This window comes from Mandrillus leucophaeus, unplaced genomic scaffold (assembly GCF_000951045.1).
Source record: "Mandrillus leucophaeus isolate KB7577 unplaced genomic scaffold, Mleu.le_1.0 Scaffold228, whole genome shotgun sequence".
In the NCBI taxonomy this organism is placed as follows: domain Eukaryota; kingdom Metazoa; phylum Chordata; class Mammalia; order Primates; family Cercopithecidae; genus Mandrillus; species Mandrillus leucophaeus.
This window is the reverse complement of record NW_012102343.1, coordinates 2,684,130-2,702,459: the sequence shown is the minus strand read 5'-3', so window position 1 is coordinate 2,702,459 and position 18,330 is coordinate 2,684,130. Positions and strand designations below refer to the sequence as shown.

The 18,330-nt window shown below is 43.8% G+C and overlaps 1 protein-coding gene across 2 annotated transcripts in view; it reads right to left on the bottom strand.

Moving 5' to 3' along the window:
* The window catches only part of IFT43 (intraflagellar transport 43), a 98,318-nt gene that overhangs the window by 17,168 nt on the left and 62,820 nt on the right, over nucleotides 1-18,330 (bottom strand). For both annotated transcript variants that reach the window (XM_011981573.1, XM_011981572.1), the window contains exons 4-5: nucleotides 7,542-7,574; nucleotides 6,878-6,924 (exon numbers count right to left, since the gene is read on the bottom strand). In XM_011981573.1, coding sequence (XP_011836963.1) covers nucleotides 6,878-6,924; nucleotides 7,542-7,574 — 80 coding nt within the window. The remainder of the gene's footprint in view (nucleotides 1-6,877; nucleotides 6,925-7,541; nucleotides 7,575-18,330) is intronic.

Sequence of the window (18,330 nt, the reverse complement as noted above, 5' to 3'; positions counted from 1 at the left end):
CACTGGATATTCTAAGTTCAAAGGAGCAGTCTTCACTAGCCAACCAAATAATTCTCTGAGCAAAGATAATTCTAGAAACTAGTTATATGTAACATATGATTTCTACTGCATAATGGATTCTAAACATTCATATACAGTGAAATGGACTAAGTCAAGTGTGAAGTGTAACATATGAACTGCTTTTCCATTAAAGGACTCAAGCATACCTGCATGGAAAACAGATTTATGTTGGAGAAGAGGCATCCCTCCTGGAGGGTAAAAGCAGGAGTGCTCTCTGACAAGAAAGGGTTTCATGCTTCAAACCTCCAGGGCCAAAATAAAGGCCAAATTGCAAATTTCACATATCAAGTTTATGAAGGAGGAAAAAACACTAGAGGTATTCTTCAAAACAGGTATCTTTCTTCTTTCCTTCCTTAATGAAATTTTATTAAGCAGCCCATCAGTCATTCTAGGCACTCTATATTACAAATCTGGAAGCTGACATTAATATACCTACCTGTGGAAGGAGATGCCAGTGTATCTGAGAGTTGTACCATTTGTTAGAGCCTGTAGGCTAAGAACAAGGGCCCTGAGGTCAAGATCCATATTCAAACCATGGTGCTGCCATTTATTAGTTGTGTGACCTTAGGTAAGGTTTCCTTTCTTTCCCTTAGTCTGCTTTAAAATGGGGTTAATGAGCTGGGCACAGTGGCATATGCCTGTAGTCCAGCACTGTGGGAAACTGAGGTGGGAGGACTGCTTGAGCCCAGGAGTTTGAGGCCAGCCTGGGCAACATAGGTCCCATCTCTTAAAATGTTTTAAAATAAATAATAAATAAAATGGGGATAGTAAATAATCTAAATGCCTATCAACAACCGAACATACTGTGGTATGTCCATACAATGGAATACTATTCAGCAATGAAAATACATAGGCTAATGATGTATGCAACAGCTTAGATGAATCTCAAAATCATTACACCGAGTGAAAAAAAAAGCCAGATGCAAAAGAGTAAATATTTATGCTTCCATTTATATAAAATTCTAGAAACTGCAAGCTACTCTATAGCATGAACAACACATTAGTAGTTGTCTGAGGCCAAGGGAGAGAGAGGAAGGATGGACTGGAAGGTGCATGGAGGAACTTCTAGGGGATGGGAATGTTCTATCTTGTGGCAGGGGTTTCACAGGTATATACATCCGTGAAAACCTAAATGGTACACTTTAATAAGGATATTGTTTATTGTATATAAATCACGCCTTAGTAAAGTTGATTTTTCAAAACTTTCCTACTGATTTGTTTTAAGGAGAAAATGTAGCCGGCATATTGTAAGTGTTTGGTAGTAAATGATGATGACGGTGATGTTGGTGGACACTGGGGCATGACAGCAGAGTGTCCTGGAAGTCAGAGGACCAGAGTTTCTCTCTCTGAGTCCTGTTATTTTATATGATAATCTCTACACTTCATTTTCTTAACATGACAAAGAACAGGTCTGGACAAGATGTCCGAGAGTTCCTTAAAGGTGCAACAACTTGATCCTAAAGTGATGATGCCCCAATGGCAGCCAGTACAAGTTTCTAATTCCGTGTATTTATAACAGGTGTAAACTTTAGCGCTCAGAGGATTCTGCTATAACATTTAGCAGTTACTCCTTGAAATTTAGTATTTCCATGATGAAAAAAGTAGAGAAAGTAGAATTTCAGAAGTCCTTTCAAGGGAGTTGGGAACAGGTTCAAGGTAGGGTGGAGAAAAGCCTGCAGAAGAGTACAAGTCCAGATAATTCTATAGATTATCAATTTGTTTTCTTGTGTTTCCATTTAGAAGTTTCTGCCAAAGAACTCTAAAATCCTTTTTCCTGAGTTTAATGCTTTCTTACTTAAAACACAAGTCTCTTGGTGCTTTGAACAAATACAAAACATGAGCAACTGGGGACTGAAACTGTCCAAAGACGACGTCCTGCAGGAAACAACTTGCCCTATACTCACTTCTACACACCTTTAAGACGGGCCAGATCCCCACACTACAAATAACCAGCCTTCATTACCATTCTTCCTCATGCCGGTTCAAACCAAGCCTTCATTACCACTCTCCCTCATGCCGGTTCAAACCAAAGGCTCTAGAATCGTTGCTCTATCATTACAATTTCCATGCACACTGCTCCTTCACCACCTACCGGCTTTGCTCATGTCTGGCAGACACTCTGCCTCCTTCTGTCCTTGGGTATATCCTCTTAGACGGTCACCTTACTGTCCTATGTAACCAATGGCTGAAGAAGCAGTCTGCAAGGACAGACAGATCGCAAGTGTGGCCAGCAGCCACCAATCTCTGAGCTGACAATTTAGCACTGGCAAAAGACATCTTAGGTACATATCTGGGAAAACAGACTCTGAGAACAGAAGTGCAAGATCTCATATTTAATATAGTCATTGAGAATTATTAGTGGGTGGAGAAGTCTAAAAGGAAGTTAGTAGGTAGTGCTAAGGAGGACGATCTGTCATGAAGAGATACTGGAAAGCAAAGAAAAAGGCTGGAGAACAATGAGAGTATGGTCTTACTAAATCTTAGAGTGTGGAGTGTTCTGGCCTCTAATAACGACTCTTCCACCTTCACCGCCCCCCAATCCCTGCTCGGAATGACATGAGGCAGAAGTACTTTTTCACAGGACTCCTGCCCTCGCTGGTCCTCAGTCCCTACAGAGTTGTCAAATATTCATGTGGGGAGCTTACTTAAATTCGTGCAGATTCCCCAGCTCTAGCTTCTGATTAGTGCACGGCCTGGGATTATACATTTTAGCCACCATCCCAGAATATTTCATAGATGTTCTTTTTGATCCTTTCCCTAGTCTTGTGATTATCAGACAATTACCTAAGTTTTACAGACTGAATTCTCTTTGTATGCAGTCACATACAAAGGTGTTCCCAAAAAAAGGCTTTAAGACTCCATTTCCAACCATGAGAGAGTATGTGGTACTAGACTTGCCCTTTTGCCACAAACAACTAGAAAATTGGAGGAAAAATACATGGTACTACTGTTTCCAGACACTGGCTAATAAGCAGCCTAAGACTCTGATTCCTGAGAGCAGGAAAACAGATGAAGTAAGCCCTAGTTCACTAGAAGTCATTCCTGGACTTTGGCACAGTGTGGGGAAGCCCCACACGTAGCATGAAGGTCTCATGGAGTTGAAGGGAGACTGAAGTTTAGTGGGGCTTAAGTGGCTGGAATTTTAGAAGCAAAGTCTGAAAGACTGGGGAGCTATGGAGAGGAAAAGCTCCAGAAGTCCAGACCGACTGGATACTAAGCTGTGTCTCTGTAAGGTGAAACTCCACAAGCCTGAGCAGACTTGAGCACAACCTCCTTGACTTAGAGGGGGTTACGCATTATGATATTTCAGACGAGATCTGGCGCATTCAGGGTAGTATGGCCGCAGGTTGCATTATGATATTTCAATTACTACTGAAAAGGTTGAGCTGAACAATCTCCAGCACTTATACAGAACTGGAGGAGGCTCAGCTCCACTCAGCTAGAGTACAGAGATCTTATTGAACAACCAGGGATCAGTGTTTAGGGCTAACTCTAGACCTGCCCTAATGAAGCTTTGAAACAATTCTCAAAATGCTCAAATTGATTTAAGAAAATACATTAACTGCTTACCAAAACAAATATAGATGTTCCACAATTTACAATGGTTTGACTTAATGCATTTTCTTTCTTTTTTTTATTTTTTTTTTGAGATGGGGTCTCACTCTGTTGCCAAGGCTGGAGTGCAACCTCTGCCTCACTGCAACCTCCACCTCCCAGGTTCAAGTGATTTTCCTGCCTCAGCCTCCCGAGTAGCTGGGATTACATGTGCCCGCCACCACCCCCAGCTAATTTTAGTAGCAATGGGGTTTCGCCATGTTGGGCAGGCTGGCCTCGAACTCCTGACCCCAGGTGATCCACCCGCCTCGACCTCCCAAAGTGCTGGGATTACAGGCATGAGCCACCGCACCTGACTGACTTAACGCATTTTCAACTTTATGATGGTGCAAAAGCAACACATGTTCAGTGCGGTCCTTGACTTGAGAGGGGATTATGGATTATGATATTTTGATTTATGTTACAATATTTTCAACTCACAATGGGTTTATCCAGACTGTAAGTTGAAGAGTGTCTGTATGTCAGTCTTGAAAGGAAGACAAGATTGAGTCTCAACATAATGATATTCACAATGTCCAGCATCCAATCAAAACCTATGAATCATGTAAAGAAGCAGAAAAATATGACTTGTAACCAGAAGAAAAATCAGTTATAGAAACAGACTCAGAAAAGACAGATACATGGAATTAGCAGCAAAAGAACATGAAAAGAGCTCGTACAGGCTGAGTATCCCTAATCTGAGAATCTAAAATGCTCTAAAATCCAAAACTTTTTGAGCACTGACATGATGCCCAAAGGAAATGTACACTGGAGCATTTCAGATTTTGGATTTTGGAATTTGGGATGCTCAACTAGATAAGCATAATGCAAATATGCCATAATCTGAAAAAAATCTGAAATCCGAAACACTTCTGGTCCTAAGCATTTTGGATAAGGGATACTCAGTCTATATAAAGGTTACTATCAAGGATGAAAGAAAACGTACACAGAATGAGAAGATTAATGGAAGATACATAAAAGGGGACCAAATGGAGCTTCTAGAACTGAAAAAAATAGGTGAAATAACAATTCACTAGATGGGCTTAACAGCAGACCAGACACTGTAGAAGACAAGATCAGTTACATAGCAATAGAAACGATCCAAGCTGAAGCACTAAGGAAAAAAGTAGACTGAAAACAAAAAACACCAAGCCTCAGTGACCTGTGGAGACAATTGTGTGGACATGCAAACTTGTAATTAGAAGGAGTAGGAGGGAAGAAAAATATATTTAAAGAAATATTGGCTAACATTTTCTGAATCTGATGAAAACCATAAATCCACAGACTCAAGACGTTCAAGTAGGATAAACACAAAGAAAACCACACCAAGGCACATCATGACCAAATTGCTGAAAATAACTGATAATGGAGAAGAAATCTTAAAAGCAGATGGGGGAAAGATATATTACATACAGGGGAACAAAGATAAGAATAATGACTGTCTACTCATCAGAAACAATGTAGGCCAGGCGAGGTGGCTCACGCCTATTACAGGCGGGTGGATCACTTGAGGTCAGGAGCTTGAGACCAGACTGGCCAACATGGTGAAACTCTGTCTCTACTAAAAATACAAAAATTAGCCGGGTGTGGTGGCGCACAACTGTAGTCCCAGCTACTCAGGAGGCTGAGGCAGGAGAATTACTTAAACACGGGAGGTGGAGGTTGCAGTGGGCCAAAATCGTAGCACTGCACTCCAGCCTGGATGATGGAGTGAGATCCTGTCTCAAAAAAAAAAAGAAAGAAAACAGAGGGGAGGGGAGGGGAGAGGAGGAAAAGGAAAGAAGGAAAGAACGAAGGAAGGGAGGGAGGAAGGGAAGGAGGGAACAAAGAAAGCCAAAGGCAATAAAATAACTATTTAAAAAGCTAAAAAAAAAATTGTCAGCCTAGAATTCCATGTCTGGTAAAAAGTTGAGGATGACATTTTCAGACAAATAACGCAGACAGAATTTCTTGCCAGATGACCTGTTCTACAAAATAATGATAAAGTTTTTCAGGCTGAAGGAAACTGATACCAGATAGAAACTAGGATCTACACAAACAAACAAGGAGTGTGAAAATTATAAATAAGTGTGTCTAAAAAAAAAAGGCTTTGACAATTTGGGGCCGGGTGCTGTGGCTCATGGCTGTAATCCCAGCACTTTGGGAGGCCGACGTGGGAGGATCACCTGAGGTCAGGTGTTAGAGACCAGCCTGGCCAACATGGTGAAACCCCACCTCTACTAAAAATACAAAAAATTAGCTGGGGGTGGTGGCATGCACCTGCAACCCCAGTTACTCGGGAGGCTGAGGCAGAAGAATCACTTGAACCTGGGAGGCGGAGGTTGCAGTGAGCCGAGATTGCACCACTGCACTCCAGCCTGGCAACAGAGCGAGACTCTGTCTCAAAAAATAATAATAATAATAACAATAATAATAATTTGGATCCCCTACATAATCTCCTCCCTAGAAGGCTTCATTTTAGAGACACATACAAACCTCATCTTTTCTCCTGATATTTGAACACAGGCTTCCACTGTGCCACAGCTACTTGCCTTTTTAGTGCTGTTTTCCCTGCATTTATATAGCTAGTCATTAACTAACTACTGGAGGTGCAAAGATAAAGAACATGTGTTATCTGCCATCAAGAAGCTTAGAGGTCTGGTGGGAAAACAATCAAGGCAACAAAGAGTTAAAGCACAATACCTCCTAACTGTACTCAAATCCTGGCTCTACTCACTTAGCAACTCTGGGCAACTTACTTAACCTCTCCATGCCTTGGTTTCCATAACTGTAAAATGGGGATAATAGTAGTACTATGGGGTTGTGGTGAGAGAAAATGCTTTAACATGTGTAAACTGGCAGGACAGTGCTTGGGATATGGTCAACACCTAGTAAGTATTAGCCATGTAATTACAACATTGGTTTGCCAAGGAGGTTAGAGGAGCATGGAGAAAGAACATCCGGTCAGAGAGGGAGTGGGATGGGAAGAGAAGACGTTTCAGGGGAGGTGATGCTTTGGCTGACCTTTGGAAGGATAAGCAGGGTTAGCAGATAAAGAAGGGAGAGATACTCCGGGTAGAGGCGGCAGCATTCAACAAGGCATGGAGATGTGTGTCAGCGTGCGTCAGGAGACCACTGCAAATGTCTTCAGGAATGCTGCAGTCAACAGTGCCTCAGCTGTAGCCCAGGAAATGTTCTGGGGCCTCTCTAGAAGACCTTTTGACTTCCTTCAAGGGCCTCTTACCTCCTCCATAATCTGATCCCTTCAGGCTCTGCGGTCTGAGGCGAAAACTGCCCCCCAAAAAAGAAGAAAAGGAGAGCAGAAAATGAGTTTCAAACACAGAAAGGAACATCCCAAATGTTGATTGTATACTTTCTTTCTCCTAGTTGGTCAAACCTAATTAGGCCACTGGGTGTGCCGTGTGTGGCTGCACAGGCTGTGCAATGCACTATTCCAGAGGACAGCATCACAAACGCTATGACATAAATGCTCCTTCCACCCCCAGCAGTGGGAAACTGGGGGCGCTGCCTTCACAGCCACCTTTATCTAGAAAACTTCCTTCGTTTCTGATATAAGTCTTATGAGAAGGCAAGGCTTAGAAGCGGGTATTGCTTCTGCCCATCTATATCAATAATGCAGAAGGCATGGGCCAGTACCCTGATACCTGGACGTATAATTCTAAAAACCACACAGTGGGAGATATGACATGGGCATCAATGAAAGGGTCCAGACCTTCAGTTGAGGAAGCGGGATTAACCAAACCTTGGATTCAGCAGGCAAAAATAGTTCTAGCCCCAGACTTCTAACACTGTGTTCAACATAGGTGGAACAAGTCATGACCGCCAAGACCACACTGTTGACCAAGATCAACATAGATACCATAAGAATAAGAATACTGGAAACGTACTCTTCTATTTCTTCAGAAGCCTTCCTCCTAAACCTGAAAAAAAAAAAAAAAAGACAAGGTTTTTAAGAGCCCACTAGTCTGATGCACCAGGGTAGTATCTTGAGGAAGGTTTCAAAAGTGGACAAAAATTAGCATATCTCAAGTGCTTTATCTGTCTGCAGTTCTCTTTAGAGACAAGCCCCACAGCCAGCATGAGAGAACCAAGGATGCTGTAGTGCCTTCGTACAGCTTTATATCAGCCTCACTCCAAATTGAATTGTTGAGAGTTTAAGTGCAGGTTGAGCGAGTGGCTTAAAATTCAAATAGATACAGATGATTCAGTGCCCTCTTTTCTTTCAGCAATAAACTGACTGGTTTATAGAGTGCTTTCTTAGGACTGAGACCCTGGGTCTTATTTGGTGCTATTAGCTGTCAGCACTTGCAGCTTCCAATGAGCAAAAAGGGATGCCCTTGCCTCGCAGTTCAGGTTTCAGGCTTCGGAACTGCTTTTCTGTGCCCTTCACACGAAGGACGAGAGGACCTTCTGAGTGATGGTGGGTGAGTAGTGCCAGGGCCTGGCTGACACACACGCACCTACGGTTCTCACATGTTCTCACATGGTTCTCACACGTCAGTGTGCATAAGAACCATCCACCGAGCCTGTCAGATATGCAGATTGGTGGGCCTGGCAGGGAGAGTTCTGAATCAGCTGGTCTGGGTGGGCTGGGGGGAGCCCAGGAATATGCATTTTAAAATTCTAATCTAAGTGTGTCACTACTCACACTCTGAGAAACACTGATCTGAAGTTTTCTAATAAGACTGGCGAAATGTTGATGATTATTAAAGTTGAACATTGGGTACATGGCGATTACATTTTGGTATGTCTGAAAACTTCCACAATTCTGTTATTGTGGATTTTTTGTTTGTTTGTTTTAAATGAGTTATTTTAAGTCAGAAATCTAGCACCATGATGAGCAACAGCAAAGGATGGCAAATGGCCTGGAGGCAGGATGTAGACCTTGACAGGGTGGGCCACCAGCCTCGCCAGTAAGAACTGGTTTCTTGGAGCCAATCAGCAATTCCTGCAAAACACAAATAACTCCCCCTGCCAAAAGCAGAATTCTACATTCTTTTTTTTTTTTTTGTCAATTAAAAAATAAAAATTTCAGCCAGGCACAATGGCTCATGCCTGTAATCCTAATACTTTGGGAGGCCAAAGCAGGTGGATCATTTGAGGTCAGGAGTTCGAGACCAGCCTGGTCAACATGGTGAAACCCCATCTCTACTAAAAATACAAAAATTAGCTGGGTATGGTGGTGGGTGCCTGTAATCCCAGCTACTCAGAGGCTGAGACAGGAGAATCACTTGAACACGGAAGGTGGAGATTGTGGTGAGCCAAGATCACGCCATTTCACTCCAGCCTGGTGACAGAGTGAGACTCCGTCTCAAAAAAAAAAATTAATAATATAAAATTAAAAAATTAAAAATGATTTTTAAAAGTCAGTCAAAGTTTAAATAGACTGCTTTCCATGGAATTTACTCTATCAACTGTACTATTTTTAAAAAGAAAGAATGACGGCTGAAGTGAGGTGGGAGAATGGGTAGGTCAAGCTGGAAGAACAGGGTATAACAACTCTAAGGGAATCTCCCCCAGGCTGCAGTTTCTGACCCTTAAAGAGAGATAAAGGAGACTCAGCAATGAGGGTTAGGAGGGCAGGGGGGAACAGAATGGGTAGTGGGAGGCACCATGGGGAAACCACTGCAGGGTGCCCAGGGCATCCCCAGCCTGGTATTGCTGGAGGCTATAGGCTTCCAACGCCTGTTCTAAGTCAACGGAATCCTAAAGGAAGAGCACCCAGTAGCCACCAAAGCCACCTTCCGTCTGTGTGGGAGGACAGAAGCTGTCTTCCTAGTTCACGCCGTTTCCGAGGACCAATGCCTCTAACTGTCCTCATGAAGTTAAACTCTATACCCCCACTGTCTGAATGACACAGCTAATGTCATCAAGGGTAGATGTGCTTGGATGAAAACAGGGATAAGAGAAGAATCCTTGGATTAAAGAGGCTATGAAGAAAGGCTGGCGCCTTTGTTGTGTACATAAGAGACATATTCGTCTCCAATTACCCTCAGGAGTTATGACCGAATCGTTCCTTCCCTACACAATGTGCGGTGGCAAAACCAGCCGCGATTCTGTCTGAAGGAAACAATAATGATAATGCTAATCTTTGGGGGGAGGCTGAATAATTGCCATTTATCCACTCAACATCCAAAAGGGGGATGAGTTTAATATTCAGCTTAATTGCTGCTGAGCCCACATCCTGCTCTCTCTCGCTCTAGGGGGAGCCCAAGGACTCTCCCGACAGAGGAAGGAGAAAAATCAAATGGAGTCCTCAAGGACGGGCAGCAGGGATGCCCTCAGGTGGCGTCTTCTCTCTCATTCTCTCTCTCTCTCTCTCTCACTCTCTGCCAGAAATAACAGGTTCTGGGAGCGCACTGAGTAGGATGGTGCACCCTGCCTCTGATCTGGTCACAGACGGAACACAGGCCACTTCCCAGCCTTACCTAGCCTGCAGATGAGTTTGGTCTAAACCATACTGCTGTCTGTTTATTTTTTGTTTTGTTCTGTTTTAATGTAAATTCATTGCCAAAATGGGGAGATTTTGTATACAAATCCAAATTTCTAAACTCTAACTTTTTAGTTTAACTTTTCGGCCTGGCAATACTGGACGTGCAGTGGATGAACCTGAGCTCCCCCGACCCCGCATTGCTCCCAAACACTGGGGGTCCAGAACTAGTCCTCAATTACGTCATCTACGCTGTTGGTTTTCCAGTAGGAGTGAGGAGGCTGGCAAAGTGCGTCCTGTAGCTATGCAGCTATGAAATGTGAGGAGGCAAAAAGACAAAGTGGGGAGCGTGTTTTAGGAAAACTGGCAGAGTATATTTCTTTATAGAAATGCGAATATGCAAATAATTTGTGTATGTATCTCAGGAATATGACTGAAGGTGCCATTCTGAAATAAAACCCCACTTCACAGATTTACTTTATCTGCCTGGTCCTCAAAGGCACCTCAGGGTAGTGCAGCGACAAGCAGCCCAGCAAAAGACACAGAATCTAGCACCATGTTTTTTAAACTTCAGCTCATGACCCACTACTGAGCCACGAAACCAGTTTTGTGGCTCACCACCAGCATTCCTTTCCTTTTAAAATTTTTCTTTCATCTTTCTTTTTTAATAGCACAGAAAACGCAGTGTGCTGAAAATAGTAAGGATAGGTATTATATAAACGTTTTGTTTCCTGTTTTATGTGTACCCATACCCAATCATGAAGTATATTTTTAATTAATTTACTTTTTTTTTTTTTTTTTAGAGACAGGGTCTCGTTCTGTGGCCCAGAGTGGAGTGCAGTGTTGGGATCATGGCTCACTGCAGCCTCAAACTCCTGGGCTCATGTTATCCTCCCACCTCTACAAGTGCGTGCCACTGTCCCTGGCTAATTTTTTTTTTCTATTTTTTTGTAGAAACAGGGTCTCACTATGTTGTCCAGGTTGTTCTTAAACTCCTGACCTCAAGCAATTCTCCTGCTTTTGCCTCCCAAAGCACTGGGATTCAGGCATGGGCCACTGTGCTCAGCCCTGAGTGTATTTTTAAACTACTGGTGACAGGTTAAAAACAAACAAGCAAGCAAACAAACAAGAACCTAAAACACAGTAGTCTACCACAGTCCACAGGGTAGGTAATCAGAGAAGAATCTGATATGGAAGTTCTGCCTTCCAGACTGTGTGGGGACAGAGGCTGAGGTAAAGAATTATGGGTTCTGGAGCACCTCTTCACAGACACTTCATTCCCAACTTCTGAGGAAACTGAGGCTGTCGATGAGGCTTGTGTGGCCTGGTCCCAGCCCCCTGGCAGGCTGTCTGCAGAGCTGAGATCAGCATAGCCTTGGGCTGCCGGTTTATTTCTGCACTCAGGGCCCCCGTGCCTTTTGCCCCAAAAGTGGCTATTAGAAATTTGGGGAACCTGGCAAATCATAATTCCAGCAAGATCACCTCACACAGAGCACTTTTCAATCCTCTTCAAAGACATTCACATCTACAAACACTACCTCGGCTGAGTTCTGGAGAAGAGGAAAAGCAGGTTTCAGCAGAACAATTTTAAACACAGAGAGGGACGTTGGGCACTGCGGCTGTGGGCTTCACCCAAATCACAGAGCTAGTTAGTGATGAGGCTGAAACTAGAATCCATGTCTCCCGACTTTCACCCTAGATTCCAAACACTTTGCCTCAAGCCTTTTCAAAGGAAGATACCAGTTGATTATCTAATATCCCTAAGGCACCCAGACATCTGCTTGGATTTACTGTGTAGACGGTCCCTTCTTGATTTTCTCTCCTAATGGAAGGCACGATATGGTATAGACAGCGAATTGGAAGCTGGAGAGAATCTTTTAAATTAGTCGTTCTTCAACAGTGGTGCACAAGACTCACCCCCGGAAGCTTTTTCAGTGTACATGGGCTGGGCTTACTCCTCATCCCTCTGAGGTAGTAACTTCTAGAAATGGGACCTAGTCACGTAGATGAGACTCCTTGCCCTAAGCTTTGAGACATTCAGCTGAATACTCCAGTTGCTAAGCAGCAAAACTGAAACTTATTTGCCTTCTCCTCCTGAGTTGCCTACTTTCTTCTAACAGAAGTGTGAATGAACATGGACTTGACCCAAAGGATGCGAGGAGGAAGAAATAGCAAGGGGCCTGAATGGTCCACTAGGTGAAGTCTCTGTTCCTGAGTGATCCCGAAATTCACGCCCGAGTCCGTGGTGTTCGTGAAAACTAAGCAGGTGTTCTCCACCACACCAGGCCCAGAGCAATCCAGATCCGATTAGAGATGCTTGTTCAATATTCAAAATGTAATACACAGAGGTTGCTGAACCAGCACTTTGGAAAGTTAATTAAATGCCAGGTTTCTTTTTAAGAGCTACTCCATCACTCACTGATTGCTTTGGCCATTTCGCAGAATGAAGTTTTAACCCGGGACAGTGACAGCAAACGTTCTCTGTCACCTCCGCCTTGTGGAGCAGGGTGAGGGAGGAAAGACACACCAGCTCCCCCTCCCCACATCACAGCGGGCTGATGGCCCTTTCCAAATTGCCTACAATGCTCAGCCATGAAGTTGCCAAGGACTCAGAAGCTTGGCTTCTCAGGTAGAGGATGTGAAGGTGAAGGGGGTTGTCTTGCTGATGTGACCTGCATTTAAAGCCCAGTTCTCAGCTCCACACTCACCCAGTCCCTTCCTGGTCTTCATCCCAGCTTCTCTCTGACCCACACTGAGCCTCTCCTGCCTGGCTCAGCACACCCACTGTCAACTCTCAGGGGAAAGAAAGCCCAGTTCCAGGCCCCGGCCCACCCTTCCTTTATGCTGCCCCTTCCCCGACAAACCTGCCCTAAGAAGGATGACGACTGACGACAACAGTCAACATCTACCCAGCTTGTTAGGCACCAGCCACTGTCATTATATTATTTATAATACTATTATACAATTATATAATCACATACATCCTATACAGTATACATTATCTTATTTCAGTATCATAGTACCTTATTTTATTCTCTCTGTTTTACAGGTGAGGAGCTCAGAGAGGTAAGTAACTTGCCTAAGGTCACCTACCCAGAAAGTGGTAGGGCCAGAATGCAAGCAGAGTGTCTGACTCCAAAGCTCAGTTCCCAGCCCTTACACCATGGAGACATGCAGGCATTTCTACAGCATGGGAAATGCTCCTCTGCTTCAAATCCAACTAATATTTTCAGGACAGGGACATCCTTTCAACTTATAGTACGGCTGTAGCTTTGTCATTCCTGATGATCTGGTAGTTAATTTTGGCTTCATTGTTCTGTGATTTGTTATATTTAAAATGCAACAGTGTGCATCATGGCAAAAAGGAATCCTGTCTAGCTAAATCACTTTTATTTCCATATTCCTCCCTTTTTGAATTTCTTTTCCTCAAATGTAATCCCTTTCTTTGGCATTTTGGAGCCCACACTGACATTCAATGGTGTGATTTGGGCAGCTGAGCACAAGGTGGATTCCAGTGGCACATCTGTGACTTCAGCCACGTGGGACCACAGCGGAATCTTGGATCCTCATAGTTTTATTCCTGCCTGTGGGGTCTGTCTCCTCCCTGCTGCATCAGGGGGCCTGATCTGGCCATCATGATCAAGTGGGACTAGCAGGTAGTTATGACCCCCAACTGCAGGGACCCCATGAACTTCTGGGGAAGAGACCATGAAACAACCTGGATTTTCTTCACCAGAGAGAAGAGGCCTTAACTGCTGCTACATGGGTTATGTGCTGAAGGGTAAAAGGCAGCCCTAATGTAGACATCATCTCAGTTAAAATGTTTCTCTCGAGTTTAATGGAATACTGCAGAGATCTAAATGGAGATAAAGTACCACGGCTCAGAGAACAGCCAGGATGCTATCTTTATGCAGCATGACAATGTTCAGTGGTTAATTAGACACCGTTAACCTATTTTAGCAGGGGACATAACCGGGATAAATGGGGGGAAGTGTCCTTGAAGTCTCTTAATATCCACAGCACATACTAGACCCTAGACCCACCTCCCTGCTGCAAGGCAGAACAGGCTTAAAATAGACCCAAGTGCCAAGCACCTGGAGCCTTGCCTGTGCCCGGGGAAGGCCCTATGCGAGTCCATCCCTCACGGATCACTCTGACCTGGGGAGGAATGTGAAGGGTTTGGATGAATGGTTCTGACTATAACTTGTTGCAGGTGAGAGAAACGCCAAAGCCATAGGAAGGCACCTGCATGGTTCCATTTCAAAAGAGAAGAAACTACAGCCAGGGGTCAAATGCATGAAGAAAAACTGGCCAAGGGAAGAGCAGGAAAGAGATACCAACTACATAGATGCCAAAGCTACTTTATGTTTTTAAAATGTCAAGTTAAAATTTCCTCCTCTGGAAAGAAAAAATCAAAATGCCATTTTCTTGCAAGGTTTTCTACCCTCATTATTTTTAAATGTCCAAGAAAAATCTCACAGCTGCCTCCAAATCTCATTGAGGTAAATTTTACCAAGGCATGAGAGAGAGAAGGCAATATTCCCGGATCATCTAATGTCACCAGCAAATCCAGAACCAAGGCTCTACTTTATAAATGTGTGAACCGCCAAATGAGCCTTTGCAGTGAAAACCCAAATGTGAGGAAAGGAGAAATCTGCCATTGTCATCTTGGCTACACTGCTCATTCAATCCCAAGCAGTACACTGGATAATTGGGGTCCCTCTGCTCTAAGCTGCCCCCACACCTGCAATATGCATTAAAAGCTAGATATTTCTCATGAACTGAAGTTTTCCTTGTCCAATAGATTTCTCCTCATTTAAATCTCCCCTGAAAGCTGAAGTCACCACCCCGCTTCCCCTCAGTTCCTAGTTCTTGCCACTCATGTGTTTAGCATCCACTATACGCCAGTAGATACCGTATTTTCTTCCTTCTTTTGTAAACAGGCAGGTGTTCCCTAACGCCCAAATTTTGGCACTCTGAGGTTTTAGGTCATGCTAGATGATATTTAGTTCCTGCCAGCACAGTTCATCACTAAGATGTCTGGTAGAGAGAGAAAAACTCATGCCCATGTCCTGGCTATAGACTGCTAAGGCCTAGTGAATCACAATGCGATTTCTGGGAGAAGGTTGCCCCCTGCTGGTTAGGTTAAATATGACAGCTTTGTTTTGCTTCAAACTAAATGTATGAAAAAAGGTTGAAATACACAGAAACGCTTTGATTAGCTACAGTTATGGGAACATATAAAATGTAATATGCCTGCTATCAACAAAAGGCAGCAGAGTTTAGAACTCTAGAGGTTTTAGGCATCTCAAATGAACATTTTTTTTATTCAGGAAACCGTCACTGGATCACTAATCATCTACTAGGAACAAGTGAGAGGTGTTTGGAATTAGGGATCGTTTGCTCAAGATTTTACAATCCGGCGGGAGAGAAGAACATTACAGAAATAACACTAACACCTCCATAAACTTACATACTGTAAGGTCAAAAAGACTCACCAGCAGATGGGTACGGTGGCATGCACCTGTAATCCCAGCTACTCAAGAGGCTAAGGTGGGAGAATCACTTCAGCCCAGGAGTTCAAAACCAGCCTAAGCAACACAGCGAGACCTCAGCTCTTTAAACAAACAAACAAACAAACAAAAAACAAAAAACAAAACAAAAAGAAACACAAAGAAAACAAACAGAAGACTCCCACCACATCCAAACTGTCAGCTACTAGATGAAGAAGTGGAGACCAGGAGTCCTCAAAGAGATCTAATGAAGGCTCCAAAGTCAGTGGATGCAGTGCCGGACCTGGAAACTGAGGTTCCCAATCCCTCATTCTACTGAGCCCCAGATTTGATAGGACAAGTAAGGAAGGTATAAGCAAACTGTCACAGGAGCACTAAAGAGGGAACCAGCCATTCTAGCTGGGGATCTGGGGAGGCTTCCTGGAAGCCTTGCCAGTGGAGAGATGAGGAGGCTTGCAATGGGCAGAAAAGCTGCAGGAGGGAAACCACTTGAACAGAGGTCAGAGGCATGCGGGGGCCGAGGTGTTTGGAAAACAGCAGGGGACACGGCGCGGCTGAAATACGGATAAGATGGTGGCTGGAGATGAGAATGGCATCAGGGCTGGGTGGGTAAGCATTAAGACCAAATAAGATGGTATTACTGGTGTCAACTCTATAAATATATACACTGATATTGATCAGGGATCAGGAGGGATTCTGGGGCTGGAAATTAATTTTCCCTGGGTGCTCTGCTTTCCCCCTTCAAGTTACTTATGACCACATATAGAGACCTCAATGACCTAATATTATGCAACTTACCCTGTATCCTGCAGTACAAAAGCAGCACAGAGCAGTTAAGTGGAAGAAGTCGTTACTCTTCCCGCTGGGAGAAAGAAGGGGGTTGGGGGTGGGGAGAAGCAGCCACGAAGAACTGCTGTATGAGTGTTCCGCAAATGCCTGCCATTTCCAAGTACCACCTTCACCAATTTTGCTACAGCTATGTACTTTCTGCAACTACTTAGTATTTTCTTTAAATTGATTTCTTGGTTTTAATAATTTTTTTTTTAAAAGAAAACTCTCTATCCTCAATGGAAAGCTATCATCACCAGCCATAGGGAAATAATTGTAAAAAACAACACAGCTTTTTAAAAAACTACAAACTTGATTAGCTAGACATTGCTGTTTGTTAAAAATCCAAGAGCCCACGGCCTATTTTGTATTAAAAGGGGAGATTAGCAGGGTTAGAGAAGTGTTAAAGAAAGACTGGCTGTAAATGGAGACTTTTCCATTGGCATGATCAGAGGAACTGAAAACTAGTGGAAAAGAGTAACTTTGGGACTAGACACAAATCTTGGGGAAACAGAGCTACTAGGATGGAGGATGGAGATAAACGAGATGGCATGTGGTAACTGAGACAAGTAGAAACCGTGTGCCACAAGTCAAGGGACAAACTTCTCAGTGCTTCTGGAAACCTTTATTTCAATTCATGTTTAATTGTTGGAGCAGGTCTTTTACTTTTCCTGTACAGAAGTTTCTGCTCTATAACAGGGAAACCTGTAAAGATTTCCTTCTGGTAACTAACCCACCATCTTCTCTGCTTCTGTTCTTCTTTTACATCCTGTGGTCCCCCCAAAATCCCATAAATACACTGAGACTCACCCAAGCGATGAGGTACATGAAGAGAAGGTGCCTCAGCTCTGGTTGCCGGCATGCGAGCCACTGGGGGAGCACAGGACCATGTGTGGCAGCCTCCTGGGAGGCTCAGGGCCCACCCCGGTGAATCCCTGGTAAATAGGAACCAAGGGCACCCTGCCACTTCAACATGTGGGCTCTTTTACAATGGGTGCTGTGAAACCTGGAGAAACTAGTGTAGCCATCAGTATTCAGCTCTGGTAGGGGCAGCATGGGTCAAAAAGTAAAATCTCTGACCGACCCACTAGGGCAGAACAAACTCAGATGATGTGAGGGACCTCCATTTCCTATGCATATTTATACCTATGTGTGCCCAACCTGTTTCATCTATATTTAAATTGCTTTCGGGTACTTCTCCATACAGGACTCAAAAGAAAAGGAAAGAAGTAGGTGTGATGTTCACAGACGCATTTTATTTTTGAGAGACCAAATCCATCAAAGGGAGAACAAGGAGATCATTTATGTTCGGAGAATTTTAACCAATGGTTGGCATCTCTAATCATTCCCTCCTGGCTTTCAGCTGCTCACTCTGCAAAGCAGCAGGTCCCCCTTAGCAGAGACTGGCTGGCTCGGGGGACACAACTTTTTTCCTTGGAAGTTTTTTTGTTCTATAAGATTGCTTCATACGATCAACATCTCAATTCTGTGAGGGTCCCAGAGGATAGCAGTAAAGAGAATTTTATTCTAACAGACTCACTCTTGCACAAATAGTATAGTGCATGGCCTTTTCGTGAACTTGAGATAAATGCATGCAGTGCTCAAGGTTTGAGAATGGGCATGGCTGCAGAATGAGAGGCACATTCTATTATACTAATTAGCTGTACGACCTTGGGCAGTGGGGCAAGGTGACATTTAAGGGCCTTTCTAACTCTGAGATTCTATAACTCAGCGTCACTTAACCTCCCTAGTTCTCATTTTCTCCATCTCCAAATGGAAGGGGCCAGACTCCATAGCTTCTCAGGTCTCTCCCCAGCTCTGTGAATGATCACCAACCCTGCCTCCCCTTGATCCTGGCCCCCACCCACATCTGTTCCCCATTAATACTGCTCTCCATTCTGACAA